At 37.5% G+C, this 23,807-nt stretch overlaps 4 protein-coding genes across 7 annotated transcripts in view; 2 read left to right on the top strand and 2 right to left on the bottom strand.

The window, feature by feature from the left end:
* Nucleotides 1-9,101, bottom strand: part of LOC132785889 (lachesin) — a 131,308-nt gene extending 122,207 nt beyond the window's left edge. For 2 of the 4 annotated variants that reach the window (XM_060792193.1, XM_060792194.1), the window contains exon 1: nucleotides 8,115-9,101. The gene's annotated coding sequence lies outside the window, so the exon portion shown is untranslated. The remainder of the gene's footprint in view (nucleotides 1-8,114) is intronic. The other 2 variants (XM_060792191.1, XM_060792192.1) reach the window with 1 other exon arrangement.
* Nucleotides 9,102-17,158: 8,057 nt separating this feature from the next.
* LOC132785532 (nucleosome assembly protein 1-like 1) lies at nucleotides 17,159-18,597 on the top strand. The gene is made up of 6 exons (XM_060791671.1): nucleotides 17,159-17,355; nucleotides 17,409-17,569; nucleotides 17,626-17,749; nucleotides 17,803-18,031; nucleotides 18,086-18,165; nucleotides 18,229-18,597. The coding sequence occupies exons 1-6, from the start codon at nucleotides 17,278-17,280 to the stop codon at nucleotides 18,412-18,414; spliced, it is 858 nt and encodes a 285-aa protein (XP_060647654.1). The 5' UTR covers nucleotides 17,159-17,277; the 3' UTR covers nucleotides 18,415-18,597.
* LOC132785531 (uncharacterized) lies at nucleotides 18,313-21,965 on the bottom strand. The gene is made up of 5 exons (XM_060791670.1): nucleotides 21,548-21,965; nucleotides 21,210-21,483; nucleotides 21,032-21,154; nucleotides 20,811-20,972; nucleotides 18,313-20,752 (listed from the first exon to the last, which is right to left on the bottom strand). Exons 1-5 carry the CDS (start codon nucleotides 21,841-21,843, stop codon nucleotides 19,112-19,114), a joined length of 2,496 nt encoding a protein of 831 aa, XP_060647653.1. The 5' UTR covers nucleotides 21,844-21,965; the 3' UTR covers nucleotides 18,313-19,111.
* A 334-nt stretch (nucleotides 21,966-22,299) lies between these two features.
* Nucleotides 22,300-23,628, top strand: LOC132785993 (small ribosomal subunit protein mS22). The gene has a single exon (XM_060792352.1). The coding sequence runs from the start codon at nucleotides 22,374-22,376 to the stop codon at nucleotides 23,544-23,546; it is 1,173 nt and encodes a 390-aa protein (XP_060648335.1). The 5' UTR covers nucleotides 22,300-22,373; the 3' UTR covers nucleotides 23,547-23,628.
* Nucleotides 23,629-23,807: the final 179 nt, after the last annotated feature.

Below are 23,807 nucleotides of genomic sequence, written 5' to 3'. Positions count from 1 at the left end.
TTTTCTTAAAAACCAGTTTCTCCCCTCCACAACTTTTCTAATTACATTTGCATATGCCCTATGAATAACAGGGTATTGTTACAAGCGCTGGAATACCGGTATACCGTGGCATGACAAAAATTTCTGGCAAAACGCCCACACGCCCCATTAAGGGAACGAACAAAGGGCGCGTTTTTCATTACCATCCTGGACGACGAGCCCGACGAACTTCAAGTCGGAGTCAGAGTCGGAGACGGTAGCGGTAACAATATCGATGTCAGAGTCAGAGTCAGAGTCTTTAAGCGCCAAGTAAAAGTAACAAAAGTCAAGGATATCGTCAAAAAAAAACGACAAAAAACGACGGGTGCCAGTTTCATTCACTTTTGCTTTTCTCTCCTGTTGCGGTTGTTGAGGAGTTTACTTTTATGTGTCTTCTTTTCTTTCGTTTTTTGTATACGTTTCTTTTTCCGCCGGCTAGTGGCAAATAATTTTCGGTGTTTTTTCACGCAGTGAAAGTGTTTTCATTTTCATTTTTATTTAGATTTACCATTTGCATTTTCAGTTTATTCAACTCGCTGCCATTTTACGAGTATGTCATTAAATATTTATTATTATTTTGTTTTGCGTCTAAATATCTGTGTGTGTGTGTGTGTGTGTGTGTGTGTGTGTGTGTGTGTGTGTGTGTGTGTGTGTGTGTGTGTGTGTATGTGTGTACAAATAATTGTCATTTATTGTGAATATGTTCGACTATCAATGGTTGGCCATCAACTTTATTGAAATTAATAAACTCGTTTCGAATAAATTGAACTATTGACCGAAGCGGAATTCATAAAAATTCTAAAACATATTCCCATAAAGTTTATAATCAAATTTGTGGTTATTTACGTAAAATGCATAAAAACATGAGATGTGCAAATTAAATTCTCTACGCTAGCAAAATTTTATTTGCTTTTCAGATTATGATTTATTCAATACAAATCAAAATTGCCATTAGAAGTCAAGTAATTAAATTGTCAGATAATCGAAATAGATTTTTAACTAGTTGTGTTTTGTTCTACTTTGACATCTAATTAATAATATGGATTACATTTTATATTCCGAAATTAATTGTTTAGTTGTTTAAATACAATAAAAATCATAATTCGCCTTCTGTGCTTTGAGTTGAATGCGCTTTAATTAATCATTTGCATATTTTCTCTTGTTTAAACAAATTAACATTATGATATCAAATTGATAAACTAACAAAGCAAACACAAGAACAGTTTTATTTTGAATTTTTTAAAGTTAATAACAAATGCAACAAAGTTGTGGCTGCATTGCAAATAATTCAACACGTTAATCTATACTTTGTGCAAATATTTATTCACATATACTTACATGCATTAATTGTACATATATGTAATACATATTTGCGTGTGTGTTTGTGTGTGGTCATTAGATGTGGACACCATTGTAATGAGACGAGTGAAATTCTATAACAGTGGCTAACAACTTAAGCTAATTACGTGGTACACGTGAGGCTATGATTTAGCGTTTAGCATTGCAATTAAAGGAGCTCTGCGTGCGACATAACGAGGGGATGAAGTAGGGAATGGGGGGATGAGAATTAGTGAAAGAAGAAGAGGAAAGGCTTATCATATCAAAGGCTGCACGCAACAGAACTGAAGTATGCCAAATTAGAATGGCGACGAAATGCGACAACTCAACTAAAAGCTGAATGTAAATAAAGAAATTATCACGGAAGTATGCAGCACTAGCAGATACCCTAGAAAACTTATGTGGCAAGTTATGTTCAGAACTGAAAGTGAGTTTTTTAAGATTTCGTGTTGTGAACTTCTACTTTCGGTCTGTACGAACACCTCTCAGAGACTACTAGAGATAGAGTAATCATTTTTTTCGATATTTGCACGCAGATCAAGATTATTTCAAAATCAAGTCACAATCGTAATCATAGAGATTTTTGGTACAACAATAACTATAGTATTTATGATTCGGATGAAAATTGTTCAAATTATTTACGAAATACTTTTGAAGAGCAAATTACGCCTATTGCAATCGGGTTTTAGGCTGACAATCTGGTATATTTTGCCCTATATGGTATATTTCGAATGGAGTACTACATCGATATACCAAATATGGTCTTCGGTATATTCAAGTATTTGTTACGGTATATTATTATGGTATATATTTCAATTATAATACCGCACTACTTTACGTTTATTAAAAATAGGAAACGGGTATGTCACAGTCGAGCATACTTAGAATGAAGTTCAATGCACAAAACCGTTAAGACAACTGCGGCTACAGTTGTATATACCTCTTTATACCATTTGCTCAACTACAGAGTGTTAAAAGCAACAAAAGGTTAAGCAGCAAATGTACAAAGGCACTTGCGTGCTTGGCCAGCTTTTTGTGGCCAGACTTGTGTGGGAGGTGTGGGACATCTGAGGTGGGAGGGCTGGGTGAAGGTTATGACGCCCCGGCCGCAGCTTAACGAGGCGCTGTGTGCTCGTGCTCCAAAAGTGCAACAATTAAATTTAATTACCAGTGTCATAAATATGCCAGACCACATCACACACACACACACACTCACACGTGTATAGAAAGAGATAGACAAACAGTGACAGAGAGAAAGATAATGAGAATGAAAGAGAGAGTGAGAGAAATGCAACGACAAAATAATCAAATAACATGCAGCACATGGAGGCAAGTTGCTCTTCGTCCTAACTCCTCTCTCCCCTCTCTCCTCTCTCCTCTCTTGGGTCATTTGCAAACGAAAGCCTCACGGCCGAAATACTAACCAAAAAACCAGTCAACCAGCGTGTAAATTAGCAGGACACTAATTAATTATTCAAAATGTGCGGCATTTGAATCACTAAACAGAAGAGCAGCACGTTCTGACCAAGAGAAAGGGTTCTTGCAATGCGCAATGCAAGTGCGGCAATGGAACGATAAAGGGATGAGGAAAAAGGGGATTGGGATGGTATGCAAGCATGCGAGTGTGTGTGCGTGGGAGGGGGGATTGAGTGCCTGAATGTGCATATGTTGGCCTTAGTTTGAATGCAACTGCAACGAGAGCCAGCAGCACGAGTAATTAAGCATAATTAAGCGGCTGGTCAGAGATTCAAGCAGCAGGCGTCATTTGAATTTTATCGATCTGTATTCACTTTCCTGCTCAAGGATTAGCATTAATATACAACACGAGCGGAACTAATTTCATTCAATAAAACTAAATTAAAATTATCAACCAAAGAATTTAATTAAAGTCTGCACAGTTTAATAAACAACAGCCCAAATATGTTAGAATTTCTTTATATCTTCTATGTATTTAAGGACAACTCCAAAGAGAAAAATATCCTGCAAAATAAATTTACTCAAAAAAAAAAATTATAGAAGAGTTTAGTTATTTATTTAAACGAAGCAAATAAGAAAGCTGCAGTCGAGTGTGCTTGACTATGAGATACTCACTAGAAATTTTTAAAAACATATACAAAATATAAACCATATTCTTAGATTATACCAACATCATAAACCGAAAAATACTAAAAATCCAACGAATTCTATATTTAGCATATCAATATATGTAGTTATTATTATTTTATTATTTACATGTTAATTATTATACAAAATAATATAATAACTAAAAGAAAAGAGTGCTAGCTGCCTTCAAACCATCAAAATATACCAGAAAGTACAAAATATACCAGATTGTCAGCCAAAGAAACTAGGATCTGATTGCAGTAGATGCTTTGTGCCATACAAAAGTATTCCTTAAATAACTTCGACAATTCGTATTCGATTGTATTTTCTGCAGGTACAAAGTTATACAGTTTTTAAACGAAACTCTTAAAAAAACAATCTCTGGATAATACAAGAAATCTAAATAAAATATATTGGGAAACAATGTATTCATTTACATTTCATTTTCATTTGATACACGCAATATATGTTAATCAATTTTTAAATCGTTTTAGCTTGTTTTTCCCATATAATAAAGATTGATTCATATACAATATATAAAGGGCAATTGTATTATTACCCAAAATATATGTTCTTCAAATCCATCATAATTATGTTTGCTTATCAAATCAAAGTTGAAACGAAAAGCATATCACAAATGAGTCTGAAGCAAATGAACTAATTTCAATTCAGTTTCAATTAAATCAAGAATTGTGTTGCCACCCGCTGCGATGAAAGTCAAATCAAGATTTGCCCATTTTTCCGCACAGCCCATTGCTAAAGAGGTTTTCATATTCGCACAACGTAAGTATTTTCACGCTCATTATGCGCTGGTCTGCTCTCAATGCCGCTTAGCGCAATTACCTGGCAGTTAGAAGGAGCTGCTCCTATAATACAGCAAGGAATGGTTAGTAAGTAGTATGGGTTTTTATTTGTACTGTGGACGATTCCAGGAACATTTATTCTTCTTTCTAGCATGAGGTGCTTTTTGGTTTTTTCTCTTTTTGTTTTTCTGCTGGCCACAAACAAAACGACGAGGTTCGTGGCACGGCGTCATAATGAGAGCAAATTTATTAGGTCATTTGGAAAATAAGTACGAGTGAAAATCTACTTTAGCGTTTGTTATTTTTATTTCAGCTTCGCTTTACGTTTGCTTTTCCTTTCTCGTCTCCCTCATACATTTTCTTCTTTTCTTTTTTTTTTTTGGTAAGAAGTAAACAGTAGTAGAAGAAACACAGAATCAGGAGCAGCAAAAGCAACAGTAACAGCAACAGCAACAGCAGTTGCTTATTATGTCATCTAGCCCCCAAGTTCTGCTGATTTTTAATTAGTCAATAGTCGAAATGGAATGCTCGATAAGGAACGGCCGAGTAGTTGGAAAAATCCTCGCAATTATAAATGTGTTTGTGTGTGAGTTGGGTGTTGGGTGAAGAAGAAAGACTGAAATGAAAATGAGCTGTGAAGTGAAAAGTGCACGCGTCGAGAAATGAATTGCCATGGCAATGTATACTGAGAGTTACTTACTTACGATGAATAGGACGAAAGTATTGTACACTCACTTATAATGCGAATCATAAGAATAATAATAATAATAATGGCAGCGAATAATAATAATAATGATGATGATGATGGCCGCCATTTGAAATAGCTGAACAGCGCGAAATGGCAAAATGGCCAAATGGTTCAAATGGAGGCCAAGCAGCAGCTGCCATTTTGGACACACACACACAATGTTCGGTTGCGCACATTTTGATGAATTATTTATTATTAACGCCAATGTTAAATTGCAATTAACATTGGCTCCGGCTTTGTTATGCCAATGGTTTATTAATTGCCTGGCAACGCGCATAATGCACCAATTTTAGCCAATAGCCAACGGCGCTATTCGTAGTTCAAATTCACTGAATTGAGCTAATGGCGTTTTTCATTTCAACATATGCTAGACGAATTAATACCCTGCTTTGATTAACATAAGAGCATAAATGTCGCATACTTAAAATTGAATTTGTATTTGACTTTCATAAATATTCTTCTACAAAAAAAAATAATAACAAATTAGAAAAAAATACAATTTACATTCAAATTTCACTGTGAAAATTATAAAAATTTAACAAAATTATATAAAATTAGGTTAAAAATACATTTTATATTAAATTTTGTATTGTATAAATTTCAAAAATGTAACAAAATTATACAAAATTACAAATTGATTTTCCTTTTTCTTAATGAAGCAAATCTTAGCTTTGTGTGACTTATTTATAAATTCAAATAAAACTTTACAAAAATACAAAATGAACTCATAGTGATTAAACATATGTTATATGAAATCAAATGAATATTTTTATTATAAAGTTAATTTTGTTTGCATATTTTATAGATGCTATTTTTGATCTTTTTAAGGGGTCAATATTTAACCATTTAGTCAATTTAATCTATAGTTGAATTCATTTAATCAATATTTAACCATTTAGTCATATTGATCATATAACTAATGTAATAATTATTGGTCAAATACATTTATCAACTTATAATTTATGTGGTTAATTCCCAATAATTATTTTTGCCTGCCAGAAAATGAATGTGCTGTTATTAAATCATATAATCTATAACTATTAACAGCATTTAAAATACAGATCAAGTAGCAAATTAAATTCTATACTCGAGTATTATTCAGCTGAGATAATAAACTAATGGGCATCTCATAGTACAATATAATCAACATTGATTTCAATTTCGATGCACATTGTTCAACATATTCATGTGGCATGTTTGCGTGTGTGTTTTTGCAAATGTATTTGACTGACCGAATGCATATATGTGTGTGTGTGTGTGTTTATAAGTGTTTGAGTGCGGGCTGTGTTGGCATTTTGAGTGTTGGCTATTTGGTGGCCAATTGGTGACTAGATGCTCTCGATGCTCGTTGTTCGTTGTTCGTTGCTCGTTGCAATTATTTACATTCTGTCATTATTATTATGGTACATTTTGTAGAAAATCATTTGCGGGCATGTTTAATTAGCAAAATTCATGTATGAATGCTTTAAAACAATTACCACACCCGCGAGCAACACAGATGTATATATGTATGCAACATGGCAATTGAATTCAGACTTGCAGCTTAATAAAGCGAAATGTCGCAGGCGAATCAGCATTTATGTTGCAACTAATTGAGTATCCCAAGCCGCAAGCAATTTGCCGCAATAAACTTGAATTAAAGCAAGTGTCGTATATATGTATGTAAGTAAAGTTAAAGTATATGCATATATGTTAAGAATATGCCACAGCATGTTGCATGCATCTCTTTTCACCCCTCCCACGTTCAATGTTTATTTATTGATGTGACTTTCATTTTAAAACGTGCAACCGCAGCGTTTAAGCGGAAATTAAAGGCTGCACATAAGCATTTATAATGCAGCTGCCAATGTGCAACAACGTATTCAGCATTATGCAGTTAAAAGTATATGTGTGGCTGTGGCAGTGGCAGTGGCACTGGCAGAAGCTGTGGCAGCTGCATAATTCTCCATCCGGCAACACATATGCATGATCATTTAGTGTATCGCTGATTGGACTGTGCATTTCGACTTGATTTATAATATTTACTCGCATTAATAGCACAAACGTACGCACACTTTCATATTTTTATATCAATAATTCCTTATTTCAATATGCAATTAATTTGCTGCACAAATTATTCAGATAGTATATAAAAAAAAAAACGTGGCTGATAATAATGCTTGAGTCGAGGGTAAAAGCTTTTGAAGGAGTCAAAAGTAATTTACAAAAAAATATAAATATTAAAATGCAAGTTTTGGTTAAATCCCTTTAATCATAAACCCCACTTGAATTGAGCAAACTGAAAGATATATAAATTTAATCACAGCATAAAGTTGAGCATTTTTTTTACCGAACATCTCTTTAACAGCATTTTGCATAAATGTCAGCGCTATCATGATAAGAGCATAAAGAGCTGTTACATCTATCTATTTAAAGTCCAATATTTTAAATGATTTTATATTGCACCGTCAATAGCTGCTTTTCTGGTGAATTGAAAAGCAGCTCAGTAAATGGCAATTTGTTGGCAACATGGCAGAATCAGCAGCAACAACAAAAAAATGGTTAAACTGATGAGGAAAACTCATATGTGTATAATATTTATAATTAATTGATGGCGCAACAAAAAAAAAATGATTGCATAAAATAAGTTGAAGTGATTGTGAAAATCTCACAGATTTATTTCATATTAATTATTCAGTTGAATGATTGCAATTCATGCGTTTAATGTGGTGGACACAACACACACAAAAAATAAAACAATAAAACCTGAAATATAATATAAAATGAGGGAAAACAATTGACTGATTAACGCATCATGCAACCTATAACGAAATTTGTACACTCTAGCTGCCCTAGTTAATAATATTAACTTTGCTTTTACATATTACTGTATTTCATTTCATTTACTAAATTTCATTTCATTTACTGATATAATATTAATATTGCAGTAATTTAAACTCTGCAACAGCAGTTTTTAAAAGAGACTCTTGCTTCCTTTAATTATTGAATTTCAAGAGTGTATTTCAAGTAGCTGCCTCGACTGCTCATAGAATACAATGGAACCGCGTGGGCATGAATATTTTTGTTTTCTTCAACAGGTGACTCTGAATGTGTGGCACACTTACCTATTGTGTATCTCACGTGTTTTGCTATTGTTGTTTTCTTGGCCAACAGCGAGTTATCAGCTGTATGCAGAAAATGTTGCCTTATGAAAATCCTACGCTCTCTGGGTGAAGTTTAGCAAAGTCCTTTAGAAGTACGTAGTTACGGCACTCGCAACCAGACACAAACACTTGCTTGCAACACACTTTGCCTTTCGTTGGTGCAACACGAACGAACACGCGCAGACACACGCACATAAAAAGCAATATAAACCACTTTCAAAATGTGTGTATGTGTGTGTGGCACAATTTTCAAATTGAATTCAAATTTGTGTTGTTGTTTTCGTATGTTTATTGCTGTTGTTGTTGTTGTTGTTGACGTTCACTCGAGGCTGCGTCTTAAAAATATATGCGACAGGAGGCAAAAGTTAAGAACCGTGCCGCAGTCTCTAGGTTGACGCAGTGAGGCACAGATACAACATACAATATACGACGACGATATATGTATTCACGATTTTGCCCAAATTTTCTATGTCACAAAACTGGCCGCAAAATTGAGAGCACCGAGCCGAGTCGAGTGGAGTCGGCACCGCGAGAGGCAAAATCGAATCAGCAGCAGCAGCTGGAGCTGGAGCAGGAGCAGGAGGAGCAGCGGTAGCGGCAACGTTGCCGAAATCAACGAAACGCATTGGCACCTCCAAACACGGATAAGAAGCAAGCATCCACAGAACACACACTCGTACACACAAACACACACACACTCGCGTACTCAACGTGCTAATCTCTTTCACTTTCGTGGGTTCTAAAAATTGCACTTGGATTTATCAGCGCCAAGATTCAATTATTCACACAATCCTCTTTATCTATTTCGCTGTTGTTGTTATTGCTATTGTATTATTTTAAATTTTCTTTTCTTTTTGTATTTTCAATAAATTTCAACTGCTTTTTGTACGTAAACTGAGAAAACGGAGATGCACAGAACCGTCTCGATACGCGTTTGGATGAAGACTGCGTTGCGTCCTCGTTGTGAACGAGTGCGCCACAATCTTCGGCAACCACTCGTTGATTCAACAGTTAGCACGAGCGACACACACACACAGCACCCGAAGCCACATTCGGGGAGGGATGTTGTCGAGTGCGGGGCTCACAACCGTTTGCGTTTGCCGAGCTTCGTTTGGTATGGGGTGTGTAACACGAACCGCGAACTGTGAGACTAACCCAATGTAATTGTCATTACGATGCTGCCGTTGCCGTTGCCGCTGCCTCTGCCGCATGCTTGCTCTTTTTATTTGCAATTCAACGCCAAGCGAATGCGTTCCACGAAGAGAGAATTTCCCTCGCACTTGGGACATTTTCCTGTGGAACTTGTTGAGTTAAAGAGAAGCGCAAGCAGACACCAAACAGTTGCACACGTGGCAAGCTAACGGTATCGTCTCATTGTAAAGATTATTTAGCCAAATCGAAAATAATGAATTTTAATATTAAAATTAAAAAAATTAGAATAAATAGAAAATAATGAAAAAAATGTAATTAAACCATTCTCAGAAAATGTAAAACGGAGTTTACTTTTACATATCTGCTACCCATTTATATGATAATGTAATAAAAATTGAGATATATGTATATTAAAAATCATTCTCTTATTTATGAAATCTGCTAATGCGAATAAATTTACTATAGAAATAACATTCAACTAATATGTTTTCAAAATGTATTATAATTTTTTCGATTTTAATTAATGTTTTTAGCTTTGATGAACAGGTATAAAATATATTAAATTGAATCGAAAAAATGTTTGCATTTTGAATAAGCCATTAAAAGGAAACAACAAACTTAGAAAAATATACAATACTTATTTAATTTAATTTACACCATTTACAAATTATTCAAATCACAAACTTAATGAAATATACATTACTTAATTTACACCCTTTTATTGCAAAATGCTATTAAATCAAAATCATATAATTTCATACGTGTTGTCTTTCTAATAAATAAATGTATTCTGCTGACAAAATAAAGCGAATAATATTTATATGACTGCTTGCTTGTATAATATCCAGTCACGCACATCGAGATAAGTATGCATTATAACAATAATTATACCTTGTCAACGCATATAACATATACCATTAGAAGTGAAAGGTACTGTTGTCATAATAATGAACGTTTATGTAAAATAATATGTTATTATGAATTTAAACAAAATATACGCATTACTATGAATATTTTAGTTCATTCTGAATAGATTTTTATACTCCAACAATTTCTTATTCCTTTTTTTTTGATTTGCTAGCAAAAAAAAGCAATACATTAAAATCATTTTACCCAACGTTCTAATTTGCCAATGTCCTTTTTATACAGAAGCACTTGCATTAACCGCATTAAGGCACAAAAGCTTTCAAAGCTTTACAGCTTTACATTTCCTTTGCCATTCAATTTAACACACACATTTTCTTAGTCCTTTTTTTGTTGCGTGCAACTTCCCCTCTTCAATTTGGGAAATTCTCTCTTCTTGCGAACTCCGAAAACTCGAAGCAGATCGGTCAGCCACGAGGACCACACAACTGACAGCTTGAAGCTTCAAGGCCGCTGGACACTTCCGTTTTGAAGAGCGTTTTCTATTAAGTATTTTGTTTTTATATTTCATTGGACACTGGACCATTGTTGTTCTTGTTGTTGTTGTTGCTGCTGTTGCTGTTGGCCACTTTATTGTTATTTTGTTTTGCTGGCAACGTTCGTTTAGAGCCATCTGTAAAATTAAATTTAGCGACTGTTCACATCATGAGGAAACTTCACAACCACACAGACAAGCTGCTTCTGCTGCTGCTGCTGCTGTTGGCCACAGTCCAATGGCCATCATACCACACACACATACGCACACATACATATGTACATAGCTACTCGTCCATACCAAAAGAATGTGGTGGCAAACAGCGTACATACTTAGAAGGAATGAAAGATTCGCAGCTGCCTCAAACTATTTGCCAGGCGCCCCGCTCTGCTCAGCTCTCATAATGAATATTTATGAAGATTTAAAAAACATTTTCTTCGCCTCTGTTGTTTTATGATTTGCAAGTGTGCCGCTCACCCAAACTCCATTGCCTCCCCCATTATTATGATTCCCATTCTGTTTCGTTCCTTTGCCGGGCACCTACAATTCAATGGCGTGCGAAGTTGCTCCTGATGGACAATATCCTCAAGTGGACGACGACGATGACGACGACATCGCTGAACTTTCTGCTTAGCCAAGGGAAAACAATTTAAATATATGTATGTATGTACGAGTATGTATGCATGTGCTCTGTGCGCTGTGTTGTTTTTGTTTTCATTTTGTAAATGATTTCATTATGTTGTCGCCTCGTGGTCATGGCGAGCCATCATCATGCGGGTCGTATACTTGATATAGCAAGCGACAAATTTGTATCCGTAGTATCTAGTACTACCAGCTAGAGTTTGTCCTGCTCCACTTCCACTTCTACGTTCTCTTCCATTTACATTTCCACTTCCACTTCCACTTTGTCGTCTTCGCGTCAATTTATTGATAATTTAATTTGACATTTGCGGTTACTGATTGTCATGATTGTTTTCATGTTAATCTTATTGTTTTACATTTTTCCTATAAATTTTCTCTTTCTTTTTTTTTTGTTGTTCTTGTTTTTGTTTGCTGTTTGCCCTTGTCCATTGTGTATTTTTCTTATTTCGAATACCAAGCGGGTATTTGCATTTACTTTTTATGCTCTCTTTGTTTTTTTGTTTTGTGTCTTCTCTTTTTTTTGGGATTTTTGGTTTTTTATAATTTGATTTTTTTGTTTGTTTGTTCTTTTTTTTTGGTTTTTTTTTTTATCAGGAAAGGACTCGACGCTTAACAACATCATCCATGGGGCGTGTTCAGAAATTTGCATGTTTTATATGCTGCCATTTCGTATTTTTTTGTTCGTTGTTGTTGCTTTTTTCTTTGTTGTTATTATTATTATTATTTGTGTTGTGGCCATTTTAAAGGCTCCACACTGGCCGATGCTCTTTAACTTTCGCCTTTTATGTGCGTCTATTGTTTTGCTTTTTCCTTAAGCAAATTTGCATGCGAAAACAATGAAAATGGTCAGGCTGAGGGCAACCTACTTAAGCAGAAAGCCATTGAATCGCTGAGCTGCTGCTGCTGCTGCTCCTGTTGTTGTCCTTGCAACATCTCTCTCTCTCTCTCTGCTCGGCTCGGCACTCTGTTCAAATACCTTTCCTTAATGACTATGCCAAGGCATTTTAATTAAACTATTTCCTGACTGGACGACATGCCATCATGGCAAGGGCGTAGCTAAGCAGCTTCAAATGTGCACAAATATTGAAATATTTATGGCACACACACACACATTGACAAACACTCACACACACAGACACACATTCTCATACAGATAAAGTGAGAAAGTGTGAGAAAGGGGAGACAGTCTGCAGTCTAGGTTGCCGCCTCGTTTCGTAATGCAATTTTAATTTCTTCAGCACAGCAGGCGACAGCTAAGCAGCATCCTTCCAATGTAGCCAACGTCGTCGACGTCGTCGTCGTCGACGTCGTCGTTGTAGTTGTCGTCGCCATCATCGTTGCGCGCTTCGTTTCCGCCTGCTGCGCCATCATTTCCGCTGCTCATTTTTTTGACTGACTGTGTATGTGTGTGTGTGTGTGTGTGTTTAGGTTCTGCTTTATGTTTATGTGACGCTTTGTTTGCCCATTTGTGATTGTCGATTGTCAGCCGCTTTGAAGTTCGATCATTCCCAATCAGCTTTCAACGGAAATTCCAAGTAGATGCACCTGCTTTAAATCCACCACACACGAAAGAAAGAAAAAAAGCAGAAGAGAAGAGCACTTTATTGTTGTAGTACTTGGGTTTTGTATTTGCTTGCCACAAGCTACATAAATTGTGGTTAGGTACAATGAATAACGCCTCAAGTTTTGCAACTGGCTCACAAACTTTGCATCAATATGCAGTCGACCCACTAAGCCGCCCACCCAGCCACCGCATTTCGCACCGCCTCACATATGAAGTTGGGATATGCAGCCATAAGGAAATTTCATTATTACCGCGCTTACACGCTAATGAAGCATGTAAAATGTCAATGTAGTTGTATGTAGTACTTCTCACTAGTATATATATAGCAATCTATGTATGTGTGTGTGTGTGTTTGTGTATTGAGTCGAGTTGGGCTGCTAGTTTTATTGCAAATGTGTGTAATGAATGTAAATTAGTAAAAAGTTTTCCATGTAGCAGAGCCCGCGTTCGCATCGAGAAAGGAAGCGCATCAGAGCTAACCTGCGGCAACCAAGGATCTCGCTTTCTCTGCTACTATATACTATAAGCTCACATGTGTGTGTGTGTGAGTGTTTTTGAAAGGATATGAATAGCGTTCGAATTAGAATACATAGCAGGTGTATAATCCGTGTATAGACGCATGTGTATGCCTGTGTATGTATGTGTGTGTGTGCGTGATAATTATGAGCAATCTCCAGAGCCAAGCGAAGCCAGCAATTGGCAACTGCCGACACAATTCTCTTTGAGCAATGACCGACTAAGCCAATTAGCAGTAGCAATAATATGCAAATCAGCCACGGCATTATGCAACTTTTAAGCACTACACCCAATTGCTCTTTACTATAACTAATAATTTCTAATGGCCAACACAATTTCCCACTTTATGCAACTTTTATCGCTATTTAAAATTGCCAGCCACAGCAACAACAGCAACAGCAACTACAACAACAACGACAACTGACAACCAACTGAGAAGCAAATAATCAAGAAAAATTGCTTACATTTGCGATTTCAATTACCTTGCCAGCAAATACCCTATGCAAATTGAATTTTAAACCCAATTCAATGGCCATATTTGTATATCATTAAGAATTTCATAGTCTAAGTTTATGTAAAATTAATGTAACATACTTTTAAAGTTATATTTGATGACTATTTCAATGAAATACAATCAAATGCAATAGTAAACTAAATTTATGTAAATGTTGAAATAATAAAAAAAGTGTGAATATTTTAAACAATCTACATTTCATTAAACATTAAACAATCTACATTTTAATCTTGATTTAGGGTTCAACGTAGATATTTTTTTCATTTTCAAATCTTGAATTTCAAGATTGGTCAATCTAGATTTTATGTAGAATTTTGATCTTGATTTAAGAATAAACCATTTTTGTTCAATTTTGATATTATATAATCTTGATTTAAGATTTAATTCTTGATTTCCGCACGTGGTTTCTTTCTGTGTATAAATAAGATAAAGAATTTTACAATTTACAATACCTAAAATACATTCTAGCATATTACATTTAAAATACTATTTATAAATTTTAATAGAAAAATATTATTTAAAAAATGAAATCAAAAAAATTTGTATAATAACTGTGTTCAAAAATTTTAAATTTGTATAACATGAACGATGAACTATAGAAATCAACAATAACAACAATAAAAAATAATTAATAAATAATAAAATAACAACAGACTAAAAAAAAATATGTCAACTTAGACATAAACAATAAATAATTGTCAATAAATTTTCAATATTAAAAATCTAACAAAAAGTGCAACGCAATTTCTTGTTTGAATTTGAATTGCCATTTTATTTTTCATATATTTTAAGCTTTATTGTCAATAAAATATTTGCAAATTCAAAAATTGTTGAGCCGCAAATAAATCGAGATTTTTGAGAAGCTTAAATACATAAAAATACCTGAAATATATATCTATGTTTTTCTAATATGCATTTTTTACGAATATATTGCACAGCATGTAAATGGAGAGTGAGAAAAAGAGTAAAAATGGAGTAAGGGAGGAAGATTATGTATATTATTATATTTAAATCTCACTGGGTATGGGTAACAACAGCTGCAACCTATTAGATAGAAGTATGCAAAACCAAAAGCAACAATGACCAAGACGGATTCGGGACGGCATCAGGAGAAGGCATGCAGCATGGAGCATGGGGCATGCCCCATACCACAGGCAACAGTGTGAAGGAGCAAGCAATGCACATTGCATCCTTAGCATTAAAATAAGCAAAAGTAAACTAACAAAATTCGTTTATCAACGCCAAGCGATGTCTGCAGCGTAAGGAAAGTTCAGTCAAGGTGCAAAATAATTTGTTGCAATCAGCTTAGCAGAAAGCTGCTGGGGCAGAACTCTGTGCGGCAAAACTGTTAGCTACTGGAAGGATGCTGCCTAGCTGTTGGCTCTCTCTCTCTCTCTCACTCTTCCTCTCTCTCTGACAGGCATGGCCGGGCAAGTTTTCAATTTAGGTTGAATTATTATGACCTTAATTAACACGTCGTTTCATCATCAAATGCTGCACTTCGTCTTATGCTTTTGTTGTAGATTTTTGGCATAGAAATGCTTCCACTGATGTTGCTGCTGCTGTCTACCATGTGTCCCCTTTCTATCTCTCTGGGCAGGTTGAGCTGCTGATTCGATTTTCTGCAGACATGCACTTTTACCGGAGCATAGCTCTAATCCCTGCCAAGTAACTGTTGCTGCTCTTGAGTCTGGGTTCAGTTCAGTTTTACTAATTTTCATTTTAATTAAATTCAAACTATGTTGACGCGCTGCTGGCGTTTGACGACGACGATGACGACGACGTCAAATCTTACACTTACAAATTTTGATGCACCTGCTAATTGAGTAGCCGAAAATTGTTAATTGAAAATTGGTGTCCCCATCTTTAAAGTCGAGCTTTAAGCCAGCTTCAGCATCATCATTCATCATCTTTAGCTGGCTGTCAGCACTAACACAAATAATAATAATACTACTAGCCGCATTCGTCGCATTTGCTTTATGATTTCTTTTTTAATTTCCCCAAGGTATTTAGGAAAAAATTTAATAATATCAAATGTGAGGCCACAACCCACCATCCACAACACAAGCAGTGCAGGACGAGTGCGCGCCTGGACACTCGCGGGGAAACAGACCGCGCCCAGGCTCACGACATGCGTACATGTAATTCCATATGTATTTGTTAGCAAACACATGCATGTGTGTGTGTGTGTGTGTGCTTGTCTAGGTTTCCGCTTGGCCAAATTTGTTTACACTTTTTGTGTCCACTGTGCTGCCCACTCATAATTTCATTTTGAAATGTTTGTCGTATACGCGACGACGTCGAAAACTTTTCTGTCCCTGACATATGGCGCTAAGCCTGTCACATTATTAAACTTGCTTCATGAGGCAACTGGCAACCGGCTGCCCATCGAAAAAAACCGAAGGGAGCCCAGCAACTTGTACTGCGCGGCTCATTTAACAAGTTCACAAAATGAGAGGAACCCTTGAGCAAGAGCACGTGATTTGCATACAAGAAAACCGCAGCAACTTGTAGGCCAAAGACATTGCCTTATAAATGGTGATGGTGGTGTGTGGGGGAAGGAAGGAAGGTTAAGAGCGCCGAACTTAATTGCATGCCAAATGAAAAGTTGAAAAAAAAACAACAGCAACAACAACTACATAAAAAATAAAGAGTAGCGAAACCAAAAATTAAATGTGCGTTAAATTGTGAATAGACATGGCCAGCATTTTAATGGCCGCTAAAATAGTCCTTAGAATGCAATTTTTGTATAAATAGGAATAAACAGGAATATTGCAAAGCATACCAATAAAAATACAGAAAGGGGTCAACACACTTAATGATGCCAATCATCGATAATGCTTTTTATAAGCACACTCGCAATTAGTTACAGCACAAAGTCTACACAAATAGATGTTTTTTTGTCCAGCTGCGCTTTTGTAACTAGAAACTCAATAAAAGGCACTTGTATCAAATTATTTACAATACGAAAAAACGAGCAATTATTTAAGCGACAATTCAGAATTTAGCTTAAAGCAAATTGCATTGCAAAAAAAGATTAACACAAATCATTTTAATCAATAGATTCAATTTCAACAACTTAGTATTACTAATGTTTGAATCTATTGTAAAAATATATATTTAAAAAAAGAATTATTTGTTTAACAAAAAACTATTCAGATGCCAAAGTGAGCGATGATTTTTGAGTAGAGTTTAGCTTTAGAGCATAATCATCATTTCATTTGAGCTTCATCAGTTCACAGAACATATCCGTCAAATCTAAAATATTATTAAATTTCGGAGAAATTTTCAACAATAACATTTTAATCTTTAGCAATTTAACAAAATAGGACAGGAGATGGAATCTTGTCGCAATCCCAACGCTAATAAGCTTAAGGTTGGCCTCCCCCACCAAATCCTTCAGAATGAAAAGAATGTAAGTACCGCTTAATATTTGAATATCTGCTAAATGTACCTTTGGGTTTGCAGAACTTTACGGAAGATGAGAAAAAAATTATTGGGGAACTAAAGCAACTGTATCTGGAGACCATTAATCTGGACGTAAAGATGCAGCGGGAAATTTACAATATGGAAAAACAATACGAGATCAAGCACAATGAAATTTTTGAGAAACGCAAAAAAATACTCGAGTAAGTTCTCCAAGAACTTTTAAATATTATCTTGATTTATCGCCTTTATTTTCTAGTGATTTCAAGAAACAAAATCACGGTGACTCCACACGCAATGAGAATGTCTCCACCTTTTGGTTGAAGGTGCTGAAAGCCTCCTACACCGAATTCATTGGCAAGGAGGATGAGCGAATACTTTCAGTAAGCATCGAATTATTAAAAATATAATGATACTTAAATAGGAATACTTGCAGTATCTTTCTGATATACGCACCAAGCACTATAACGATGACACTGTCAAGTTTGTGATCGAGTTTCATTTTGATAAAAACGATTATTTCAAGAATCGCGTGCTCACCAAAACTTACATCTTGAACTGTGTACCCGATGCCGATGATCCTTTGTCCTACGATGGCGCCGAGATTGTGCGTTGCGAAGGATGCAACATCGATTGGAAGCAGCCGCACAATCGTGATAAGAAGGGTTCGTTCTTGAGTTGTAATTGTCTTAATTAATTAATTTGTATCTTCAAACTAGATCAACCCACTTTCTTTGATTTCTTCTCTCCACCGAATTTGCCTGATGACCCGGAGGATCCCAACTTTTGTGATATTAATGTTAATACTTTATTTTTGTATACTAGCTTTTAGGTTTGTAATATTTTTTTTTATTTTTCACAGGCTATTCTGCAGAACGACTTTGAGTTGGGCTTCTATCTGAAGGAACGCGTTATTCCCAAGGCCGTCATCTTTTTCACTGGCGAAATTGCAGATTGTCAGAGCTCAGATGGCTCAGAAACCGAGTCTGAAAGCGATGAAGAATCAGATGTGGATGGCGAGGAGGAATCGTCGACTGGAAACAAATAACTCTCTAAATACGAAATGGCATATATAGCATATATGCATACTCTTAACATCTAATGAATATATACATACTCTTAACATCTAATCACATTTTCTAATCGAAATTGAACAATTGTTTATTCGAACTCTGTCTACACTCATCTTAGCTACCAAATAAACATTTCATCAATTTTCAATTCCAAAAAATGGTTTCTCGTTTTAATGCATCTTAACAAGTAAATTGTTTGGGGGGAGTTTTATACATTTCATTTAAGCAGACACGCACACACGTATAGGTAAGTTTATAGTACATTGTGTTTTGTAGTGTTTTATTTTTGTTTTGTTTTTGTTTTTGTTTGCAAACATAATACTAATTCTGCGCTACAACATTCACATGTAGACAGCAGGCTTTAAAGGGCGGCCAAAATATGGCGACTTTTTAACTTATTAATTATTTTTCGTACCACTTCATTTGTAGAGAATCTTTTGAACTTATTACTTACGCTTCGTTCCACTTCATTGCAGAGAATCTTTTTAACATATTATTTTTCGTACCACTTCATGCAGAGAATCTTTTTAACTTATTACATATTCTTCTTCGTTCCACTCCATTGTAGAGAATCATTCATTTAAGCGTGGGTTGATTATTCCATGATTTCACAGAAAGGATCGGGTACCGTTCACATATAAAATATATTTTTTGTATAGAATGCGATATTTTTTACTGTTGCTGAGCAGGCGATTGCTGCTCCCGCGGCTGCTGCTCATCATTGTCAATGCTGTTGTCATTGTTCGCCTCACTTGGCGCTTGTGCTTGCTCCTCGGGTTTAGCATTCTCTACATTCTTCTCTTCGGTCTGGTCTGGTGCTGGCTGTTTTTCCGTTTCCGTTTCGGGTTCGGTTTCTGTTTCTGGCGCCGTATCATTTACAGTCGACGGTTGCTCTGTAGACGTTACCGTTAAATGCGTTGCAATCACCTCACAGTTGGGCTTCTGTCGCTTAAACATGCGCACACCCAACAACGTAACGCCAGTGCCGCTCACATCAATGTAGACCAGATTCGGTGAACACTGCACCAAATGTTCCAGCGTATAGTTGGTAATGTGCGTATAATTGCGCAACGAAATGCGCTCCAATCGTGTATTGGGCGATCGATTTGAATTGCGTATCCAAACGACATCGGGTTGCACAGGATTTTCAGCGCGTCCAAAACTGTAGACAGCACGATCGGAAATGTAGTTGGACAGCGCCATTGTCGGCCCTTGCGGACGGCTGCGCATGCGACGCGCATAGTCGCGATCGAGTGGATCCAGGACATTCCAGAACATGGGATGTCCCACAACCTGCTCGAAATTGCCGCGTGGCTGGAAGCGGTGACGACGCGGTAGGAAGACATTCGCCATGCCACCTCCGCCAGCTCCTGCTCCTGCTCCAGCTCCAGCTCCTGCTTCACCTCCAGCTCCAGGTCCTGCTCCAGCTCCATTGCCACCGGCGCCCCGTCCACCCGCGTCGCTCATGAGATGTGGATTCATAAAGATGACTTGATCGCGTCGAGGCAAAAAACGACTATGCGCCGGATTATTATCATGTATTTGTATTTGTATGCGCTCCACTACATGCTCCAGCAACGAAGCTATCACCGGATCACGAGGATAATCTGCTGGCGGATTATTCTCCACATGTATGAATGCACGCGGCATCGCAGGCGCTGCTTCGCCAGGACCAGCTGCCGCTTCTGCATTCTCTGGGTTCTCAGCTGGACCGTTGTCGTTGGCGTTAGCGCTGGCGTTAATGTTGGCTGCGACAGCTGCTGCAGTGCGAGCCGGATCCAAGCTGGGAAGCGCTATAACCACCAGATTTGGCGGCTGCACCGACAGACTGGCGTCCGAGCTATGCCCGTTGCTTTGCGTCGTTGTATTATCGGACTTGTCGGAGGAAGACGCGGACGTTGACGAGGTATCCTCATCATCGGACTCCGGTATCAAACAGCGCAAACGCATCGTTGTGCGCGACGTTGCTCTTGCCTCACTATTGTTCTCCTTTCTCTCGTTACAATTGTCCGATTGAAATGTATCACTTGGCGGTTTCGTCGCATCTGTTGTTGTTGCTGCTGTTGGCTGTGCATTACACTGGGCATATTTGCGTAAGTGTTCCATGGCCGCTCGCGAAGTGGAGGGTTCGTCGTCGCTTAGTGCCTTGTGAGAATCGGGCTGTGAGCTACTTGGCACATCGGACTTCATAAGCAGCGGCGGTCCTTGTGGCATATTGGGAGGCGATTCCAACAGCAGTTCCCTCAACGTTTCCACAGCACTGAAGCATTGCAGATCGCCATTATTGATGGGAGTTAAACGCAAATCAAGCACCTGAATAATTTAAAAGATAGCTAAACAATACCAAACTACATTCAAGCAGAGATCGTACCTCCAGCTTGGAAAAACCGAAGCGTGCAGCCATGCTGCCATAAGGTACAAATTTGCACATCATCTGACACCCTTTGAGACTCAGTCGACGCAAAGCGGGCAGTTTCGAGAGCGCCATTATATAGTAGGGTTCAAACCAGTTGTTGTCCTCAATACTCAAATCCTATAAGCATGCTGGTTAGATCAATTATGCGATTCTAATTGGATATATTGATACATTACCTCTAAGACAACCAAATGCTTTTCTATCGTATGAAATATGCTTTTGACATGATCGCCAACTTTAACACTACAATCCTTTAAGGTTAAGCGCTTCAACGATGCCGGAAACTCCGATATATGTATCTGTATGGTAATATTTTATTAATAAGACACGAATTGCTAATAAGATCTAGCTTACGTATTCAAAATCCAAGCTAACTCCAACCAGCTCCAGAACCTCCAAATGTGTGGCCACTTTGGGAAAGACCGAGGTCAGTGTACAAGTGAATTGCTTAAATTCCCCAGCCACATGCTGCGACGAAGGTGGACCACATATTTTGATGACGCGCGTCTTTTCCGTGGCGCGGCCAAGAATCTCCTCCAGAATACCCAAAGGTAACGGTGCACTGCTGAGATCAATATTGTGCCAGAATCGATGATCCAAGAGCAGACTCTCAAAACGAGGTGAGCAACTACAAAATTAACAATACTTAAGAAATATAAATGGAATACAACTCAATTTGCGGTATTTCTTACAGCATCATCGCCATGATCGATGATGAGTCGAGGTACTGAAATATCTCGTATAACAACTCGTCGCATAAATCCAGCAGATTGTGTTCGTGACGCTCTTCGTGATCATCATCTTGTGTCTGTTGTTCTTTTTTGCGTTGTTTCCGTTCCGGTTGCTCCTGCTGCTGTTGCTGCTGCACTTGCCCCTCTTGACCAATTGTTTGTTGGTGGGGCGCGTCCGCTTGCTTGCTGCTGCCGCATTCGCTTTCCGACAAGCGCCGCTTTTGCCCGCCAACAAAAGCGCTATGTACATTATTCATATTATTTTGTGTAACGGCAACGGTGGAGTTTTTAAAACCTCTATTTCTTTTTTGCCGAAAAAAACGAAAACAGCACGTCAAACCAGTCCGAAATTCTTCTTCATTTGCTATTCCCAGGGACGCGCAAACAGCTGTTGGTTGGGCCGTCCATGGACAAAAACCTGTTGACCTATCGATAGTACAATTCGCGGTTTTCTTTAACACTTTACAGCACTGTCATAACGGTCAACTAAATACTTTAGGTATTTTAATTCTGCGTTGTGGACTCGCCTTTTATTAACAAAATTAATTTGTATGCGAAACTAGTTTAAGCAAGAGCTTATTGCATTTCTAAGTACCAACAACGTTATATTACATTAATCCAATTGGTTATTGTACTGAATTACCTATTAGAACATGCGGTATATTATAACAGAAGAATTGGGTATATTTTAGTACATTTAAAATATACACCTCGGTAATACACAACACTGGTGTTCGTTGGCTCTCGCGTGTTTGTGTTGCTATTTTTCGGCAGTTATTGAATTAAAATGTCTTTATTTCGGCACATTCGTAAGCTTAACGCCTTGCAAAATGTACGCCAACTCTCGAGTGCCGGACTCAAAAGCAGCACCCTACAATACGCCACAGATCCGCAGCCACAATTCACAGATGCCGAGACTCAACAACTGCTCCAATCCATGACGCAACTGCAGCTGGACAAAGTGTTCCGCAAACGCACCGTGCCGGATAACAGTGTACACACGCAATTCATGACCACGGCCCAGCTGGAAAAGGAGTTTCTGCTGACGATTGAGAAGGCGCAACAATTGCTTCAAATGCCACCGGTTGTCAAGATCAAAGAGGACACCGAACGCATTATTTCCAAAGATCCAGCGCTGAAAGATTTTGCCACCACCAAATATGTGTTCACAGACATCACCTTCGGGTTGCCGCAGTCGGAACGCAAAGTCGTCGTACGTGACGTGGATGGTACATTGTCCTATGCCACACTGGACATCACGAAACGCATGAATCAATTGTATTTTCCGCTCGACGGACGCAAATTCTACACGCCTCGCATGTTCTCCGACGAGCAACTGTTCCAGCGTTGCCTGGACGAGCATAAATATGAATTCATTCTGGATCGTTTGACTGTTCAATACGAACCTTACGAGGCCGAGTTCCACAACATTTCAGCCAAAGTGTTTGAGCATTTGAATGAATCCAAGCAATTTGATCAATTGCGTTCAACGCGTCACTTTGGACCCATGGCCTTCTTCTACGCTTGGCATCGTTGCATCGACGATCTGCTTTACGATATGATACGTCGCGATTATCTGCTCAATGCCGTCCAACTGATTGCGCTAAGCTACAAGATACATAAAGTACCGCTCGATTATCAAGCGACTCTCCGTCAATTGGAGGAACTGCAGCCGTCGCCGACTGTCAAAGCGTTAGCCGAATTGCGCAGCGGTTTACGGCAGCATCAAGCGAAAGGCATTGAGAATGAGATACAGACGGCAATTGGCAAAACAGAAACCGATTTCCAGGCCGACGAAATCAGTTTGCGTTTCATTGAGCAATACATAGGCAGCGAGCATGCACTGAAGAAGGTACAGCTAGAGTTGGCGGTGCAAACGCTCAAGGAGCTCAACCTGGAGAAACAGCAGCTGTATGAGGGACTGAAGAAGGCACACGGTGTACAGCAGCAAGCCTCATAAAGTTGGGTCACTATTACTTATTGTTATTTCCCCGGAAAAATAAATACAAACTAAGCCAAACATTAAAGTGTTTTATCTTAATTTGATATTTATTCATATACTAATGAATTAATTAAAAATTATGACTATAGCAGTCTTTATAAACAGAACATTCGTGTTATTCCCCTAACTATATACTAACTTCATCTTTAGCCTTTTACTGAATGTATTTTTAAAAGATAGCCCACAGTCACTCATTTTAATTAAATTATATATGTATGT

The sequence above is a fragment of the Drosophila nasuta genome, chromosome 2R, assembly GCF_023558535.2.
Source record: "Drosophila nasuta strain 15112-1781.00 chromosome 2R, ASM2355853v1, whole genome shotgun sequence".
Lineage (NCBI taxonomy): Eukaryota > Metazoa > Arthropoda > Insecta > Diptera > Drosophilidae > Drosophila > Drosophila nasuta.
Note: the sequence above shows the minus strand (reverse complement) of the source record. Positions and strands in the feature narration are given on the sequence as shown.

What these genes read in the sequence shown, in the direction of transcription:
- LOC132785532 (XM_060791671.1), top strand. Translation starts at nt 17,278, where the DNA reads ATGGAATCTTGTCGCAATCCCAACGCTAATAAGCTTAAGGTTGGCCTC. An exon ending in GCACAATCGTGATAAGAAGG is followed by an intron (nt 18,032 to 18,085) that starts GTTCGTTCTTGA and finishes TCTTCAAACTAG; the next exon opens with ATCAACCCACTTTCTTTGAT. An exon ending in CCAACTTTTGTGATATTAAT is followed by an intron (nt 18,166 to 18,228) that starts GTTAATACTTTA and finishes TATTTTTCACAG; the next exon opens with GCTATTCTGCAGAACGACTT.
- LOC132785531 (XM_060791670.1), bottom strand. Translation starts at nt 21,843, where the DNA reads ATGAATAATGTACATAGCGCTTTTGTTGGCGGGCAAAAGCGGCGCTTG. An exon ending in TTAGCTTGGATTTTGAATAC is followed by an intron (nt 21,155 to 21,209) that starts GTAAGCTAGATC and finishes ATTACCATACAG; the next exon opens with ATACATATATCGGAGTTTCC. An exon ending in AGCATTTGGTTGTCTTAGAG is followed by an intron (nt 20,973 to 21,031) that starts GTAATGTATCAA and finishes GCATGCTTATAG; the next exon opens with GATTTGAGTATTGAGGACAA.
- LOC132785993 (XM_060792352.1), top strand. Translation starts at nt 22,374, where the DNA reads ATGTCTTTATTTCGGCACATTCGTAAGCTTAACGCCTTGCAAAATGTA.